Source organism: Plasmodium gaboni, chromosome 8, assembly GCF_001602025.1.
Source record: "Plasmodium gaboni strain SY75 chromosome 8, whole genome shotgun sequence".
NCBI lineage: Eukaryota > Apicomplexa > Aconoidasida > Haemosporida > Plasmodiidae > Plasmodium > Plasmodium gaboni.
Window position 1 is genome coordinate 813043 of NC_031488.1, and position 6762 is coordinate 819804.

A 6762-nucleotide genomic window follows, 5' to 3' on the forward strand; every position below is an offset into this window, starting at 1 on the left:
ATAAAAAAATTTTTTTTTAAAAACACCAAAAATGTATAAGATAAAAAAAAAAAAAAAAAAAAAAAAAAAAAAAAAAAAAAAAAAAAAAAAAAATTACATAATATACAATATATAGTCATATACATATATATATATATATATATATATATATATATATATATATGTTTGTATGCAGACAAATGAACAAAACACAGAGGAATATATATCTATTAATACTTACACATTTGGAAAGAGATCAAAAGAGAAAAGGAATTTTAGAGTATATAATATTCTCTTTATTTTGGGGGCTTCGGATTTTAATTTACAAATTTTTATTAAAACATGACCCTCATTATTATTAATACCCTGAAATGAGTGATAAAAAAAAAAAATATATATATATATATATATAAATTTATTTATTTATATTTCGATATAGAAGATAAGAAAAATATATATACATATATATATATATATATATATATATATATATATTATATTATTTTGTACCTCTAGAACGTGATAGAAATTGTTCAGGGTATATGAGTTCATAAAAATGAAATGCTCATATTTAAATAGATAATTATATATGTTAAATAATTTATTTAAATATTTACAATATACATCATCCAATTCTGTTGTGCTGTGTCCTATATTGCTATACAAAGTATTACCCATGTTGCAAAAAAAAAAAAAAAAAACAAACAAAAACAAAAAAAAAAAAATAAGAAATAACGTAAAAATGTATATTTACTTATACATATTGCACAAATAAAAAAGAACAAAAAAAAAAAAAAAAAAATATATATTTATATTATATATATATATATATATATTACAAAAAAAATAAAAATATATATTATATATTTTTACTATCTTTTAATTTTTATTTATTAATATTATAAATAACATAATAAAAAACGAAGGAACAAATGACTTAATGATATGTTAAAATATATGTCATATATATATCAATGAAATTACTTTCATTTTTTAATTTAAATTTAATTACGCGAATAATAATAAAAAAAAATTATTTATATAATTGTTTTTTTTGAGATTTAAAAATAAAATAAATAAAATTATATTATAAATATATATATATATAAATATTTTAGTATAAGTTTTTACATTTTGTTAAATAAATGTTTAATAAAAAAAAAAAAAAAAATTTTAAATATTAAAAAAAAAAAGAAAAAATTAATTTATAAAAATGAATTGTATTATTAATTAAATCGTATTAAAAAAAAAAGAAAAATTATATATATATATATATATATATATATATATATATATATATATATATATATATATATATATATTATATTATAAATATTTTATGTATCTTTTTCTTGTTAGATAATTTGCCTAATCGTCTAGATCGATATCACAAAATAATTCTTCATTACTCCACTTTGGTTCACCTATAAAAATGAAGAGGTTATAAATATTACATGATATGACAACAATTTTGTGGGTGAACATAATAAAATAAAAATATATATATATATATATATGTATTATATTTATTTATATACTTACCTTCATCAAATTCAGGATCTAATATACTAATTGTCTCCTTTTCAAAAAGTTCTCTGCCTGTTGGATTTTCTGAATTATTATTTTTTTTCATTTGTAAAAATATATCTTTATAAAATTCTTTTCTCCATGCCTCAAATTCTTCTTCACTTACTCTATACTGTATATAAGAAATAAAAACAAACAAACAAACAAAAAAAATACATATACATATATATATATATATATATATATATATGTATATGTTTAGTCACACAATAAGTATTAGTATACATATATTATCATATACATTTTTATTATATAATATAACACTAACCTTCTCTTCACATAATTCTTTCAGCTCCAATACATTTTCATAATTATCGATATCTTTTTCATTATCATCTGATGAATTATCAGTATCATTAATTTTATTTGATTTTGGTTGTCTTTCAATCATTTCATCGTACATGGACTTTTCTTCAATATCTTCAGAGAGATATGTCTATAGATATACATAAAAATATATATATATATATATATCATCAATATTTATATATATGTATATATATTTGTTTCCTTTTTTTGCTTTACCCTTATGTTTTCGACTATATTATATATCATAGTATATCCTAGGTTATTTTCTATCGTCTCTTCAATTTGATTCTCTACATTCTCTTTTAAGGATATTGATAAATTTTTAGCTAAATAAAAATAAGGACACAGAGAAACATTATAATGATATATAACATAAGAAAAGAGAATGAAATATATATATATTTATTTATTTATTTATTTATTTATACTTTTTATTTTTTCTTTCCTCACCGTCAACTATTTTATATGAAGGAGCCTCATCAGGATATTTTTCCGTATACTCAAATAAAATATAAAAGGAAATTTTTTTCAATTTATTATCTATATATATCTTAAAAGAATTATCACCTAAAGATATAAATTCCTTAGTGCATTCATATAAAAATGATAGGCTTTCTTTTTCGGTTTGTTGTTCTGCTTTATAATCCATACTTTTATAAAACGTTTATCAAATTCTATATATATTATATATATTATATATATTGTTTATTTTTTTTTTAAAGCTATATAATATTCCATATTATTCAATTTTTCATCCTCTCAATATATAAATATATAAATATATATATATATATATATATATGCTTTTCATATTTATCATAAAAAAAAAAAAAAAGCATATAAATATAAATATAATAAACCGCCCAAAATATGCGAATTTAAAAGATTAACAAATGATAGAACATAAAAGATAAAAGAAAAATCACATAAATAAATATTAATAAAAAAAATAATTTTTTCTTACAACTTATGAAAATTCTTTTTCATGTATATGCAGAATGAATGGGAATAAATATAAAAAAATATATTATATATATATATATGTATACATTTTATATATTTTTTTTTTTTTTTTTATGATATATTTGTATTCATATGTAAAAAAATACATATTATTAAATATCAAATTTTGAATGAAAAAAAATTGATTAATTATTATTGTTCTTAAAAAATAAATTATTTATTCAATATATATATATATATATATATATATATATATATATATATTGTAATAATATATTTATTCTCCTTCCTTCTTATCACATACATGTAAACTATAATATATTTATGTTGTAAAAGGAAAATTTTATAGAATGGTAATTAAATTAAATTTAGGTGTATTTTTAATCTCTTTAAAAAAATAGGTATTCTCCTATAATCATATGAACATAATATAATTTAGTCATATCATAATATTAGCAAATGAAAAAAGAATATAAAATTATAGAATTTTAAATTAAGATATTATATTTATATATAGGAAAACATATACATAAATCTATGAACAACTAAATATATATATATATATATATATATACATGTAGGTTCTAATATATTTTGGATTTTTTTTTTTTTTCAATTTTTTTATATCCTTGTATATAATTTTCCTCAATATACAATGTATCTATAAAATTATAAACATAAAAAAAGGGAAGGAAAAGATAAAGCTAAAAGTAAAGGGGAAAAAAAAGGACAAGGTTAAAAGAGAAATTTTTATTATTCTATACAATCTGAAATATATATATATATATATATATATATATAAACATTATAATAATATAGTTCCTTTCCATTATAAACACACTTAACATCTATGCCCATCATAACTTTTGCACTATTAAAAATATAGTAATAATATAAAAATTTTCATTTTTTTGTATATGCATATATAGGCATATATGGATTATTATAAAATATATATGCAAATATGCACATTTAAAAATTATAAAAGAATACACACATTTATAATATTATATATATATTTATGTATTATTATTCTAATTTTTTTTTCTTTTTCTTTTTTGCTTAAAGAAAATAGATAAAATAAATTAAATATCCTAGAAGGCTTATTTATTTATTTTTTAAAATTATAAAATATATATATATATTATTTACGTGTCAGATTTACATATAAAAATATATATATTTATATAAATTATATACATATAATATAATATATATATCTTTATATAATCCATTAATATATATTTTATAATTTAGGTGACCATTATATATATATATATATATATATATTAATGTTGTAAAATAAAAATATTTTCTTTAAAGAGAGGAAAACTTATATTTATGTATTTTTTTTTTATATGGAGAGAAAAAAAAATATATAGAAACATTATTATATTCATTTGGCTATGTAATGAATGCATATTATATATATATATATATATATATATATATATTCAGATATATATTTATAAAAAATGTATTTATAAAAAAATATATTATATAAAGTAACTTATCTATATACAAGAATGTGTGCATACTTTTTAAGTGTTTCTTTTTTTTTTTTTTTTAACTTCTTATTCATATATAATTACATATTAGAAAAAGGGTAAAACTAGGATTTAAAAAAAAAAAAAAAAAAAAAGAAATATACATAGAAATATATATATTTATAAATATATATATATAATATTTATGTAGAATAACGTTTATATTTATAAAATGATTGGTACTTTTTCTTCTTTTGATTAACAATTTTTAAAAGCATTTTTTTGTATATTCTACAATATCATCTGAATATGAACAAAAAAAAAAAAAAAAAAAAAAAAAAGAAAAAAAAACTCTTTCATTTATTATTATGTTTTAAATATAATATATATATATATAAACGAAAGTAAAATTATTAACAAAATTTATAATTCGACTTTTTTTTTTTTTTTTCCCCCATAATATATATATATATATATATATATATATTTATATATATGTATGTATTATATATATATATATATATATATGTATGTATTTTCTGTTTTTTTTTTAAACTTTTTACATTTAAAAAAAAAAAAAGAAAAACCTAAAACTCTTCTAATTATATAAATCAATATCCATGTAATCTTCATTTACTCATATCTATTAATTGTTATAAAAATATATATATATATGTATATATATATATATATTTATATATATACATATGTGTGCATTTACATATATAAATATAAATATGCACGTATATATGTAGGTATAAAAAAAATGACTTATTTCTTCGTAGTTGTAAAATTCGTACAAAAAAGTAACATATATAAATAAATATGTACATGTATAATATATAAATAGGTACATGTATATTTTATATTATTTTATTTTTTTCTCTTATAAATACATATATGTATATATATATGTATATAAATGAATAGATTTTATGAACATATAAAAAACTACAATTAAAAAAAAAAAAAAAATGAAAATAAAAATAAAAATATGATCATGTATTTAGAAATGTATAAACATATGAATAGTATATATATATATATATATATATATAATATGGATAATATGTATATTATTAATATAATAAATATATGTATAATAAAATAATATAGTTCTCTCTCTTTATATATATATATATATATATATATAACCTTTGTGAGAGATAAAATATGTATAATTTTTGGTTGTAATATAATATTTAAAAATTAATAGATATATACATATACAAATACACGTTATTATGTATAATATATATATATATATAATCTATCTACTTATAGAATATGTGTTATATCTCATTTGATTTGGAGAATCCATACCTCCATACATTAAATGAGTCATATAAGGTTGATGATTTCCTATTATGGGTTGCTGAACTGAATATGGTTGTGCAGGTGTTAATTGTGGTTGTGCTGGTGTATTCATTTGTACATAATGTTCTTCCCCTTTTTTTAGTTGAACCTTTAAATGCTTTCCTGATACATAAAATCCATGCATACCTTTTATTGCATTTAATGCTGACTCAGGATTATTAAAACTAACAAATCCATATCCTTTATTTCTTCCATTGGCATCTCGTTGAATTCGTGCGCTTACAACATAGCCAAAGTGTTGAAAGTGCTACAATAAATAAATAAATAAATACAAATAAATATATATATATATATATATATATATATATATATATTTTTATTTTTATTTTATTTTATTTTTTTACTTGATATAACTCCATGTCTGTCCAGTGAGATGGTAAATGAAAAACAAAAACATTTGCCCCTGGTGGTCCAAAGGAGGGTGCTGAACCCTTCCCTGGAAAATTTGTTGCGGACATTTCTTTTGGTTTTTCCCATTGTGAATGTCCTGTTACTGAATTATAATAATATGGATGACCATCTGTTGTTACATGTTTTTGCCATACATTTTTATTTCCTCCTTGAGCATCATTTGTATTATTATATTTATAACTTGCAAATCTTACATCTAATGGTCTTTGGCTATTTGGAAAAATACATTTATAGTCTAAAGCTTCAATTGCTTTATATGCTTCAGACCTTTGCTCGTACGTAATAAATGCCCATCCTCTTGGACTTTGAGCCGTAGCAGGTACGTAATAAACTTGTGTTATGGTACCATACTTAGCTGCCTCAGTTTTTAGTTCTTCCTAAAAAGAAGTATATATATATATATATATATATATAAATTTATATTTATATATATATAAATTGAACAGTAAAAGAATCTATAACATAGAAACAATTAGTTCATATACAATAAAATAATATACACACACACACAAAAAGAAAAAGAAAAAAATACAAAAAAAATAGATATTTAATATATATATAATATATATATTATTGCTTCTTTTCTTACCTCCGTTACATCTTTAGGTATACTTCCAATAAAAATTTTACTTGAATTTGTTAATGACAT

At 17.5% G+C, this 6762-nt stretch overlaps 3 protein-coding genes across 3 annotated transcripts in view; all 3 read right to left on the minus strand.

Annotated features, from left to right (window-relative positions):
- Positions 1-657, minus strand: part of PGSY75_0823000 (putative protein kinase) — a gene marked incomplete at both ends in the record, with an annotated part of 4878 nt that extends 4221 nt beyond the window's left edge. Inside the window, 2 exons of the mRNA XM_018785355.1 lie at positions 221-345; positions 490-657. Of these exons, the coding sequence (XP_018642322.1) occupies positions 221-345; positions 490-657 (293 nt within the window). The remainder of the gene's footprint in view (positions 1-220; positions 346-489) is intronic.
- Positions 658-1347: 690 nt separating this feature from the next.
- PGSY75_0823100 (putative RWD domain-containing protein) lies at positions 1348-2524 on the minus strand (the record flags this gene model as incomplete). The annotated part of the gene is made up of 5 exons (XM_018785356.1): positions 1348-1403; positions 1522-1678; positions 1835-2002; positions 2092-2201; positions 2326-2524. The coding sequence occupies 5 exons, from the start codon at positions 2522-2524 to the stop codon at positions 1348-1350; spliced, it is 690 nt and encodes a 229-aa protein (XP_018642323.1).
- A 3071-nt stretch (positions 2525-5595) lies between these two features.
- PGSY75_0823200 (putative RNA-binding protein) lies at positions 5596-6762 on the minus strand (the record flags this gene model as incomplete). The annotated part of the gene is made up of 3 exons (XM_018785357.1): positions 5596-5949; positions 6047-6490; positions 6703-6762. 3 exons carry the CDS (start codon positions 6760-6762, stop codon positions 5596-5598), a joined length of 858 nt encoding a protein of 285 aa, XP_018642324.1.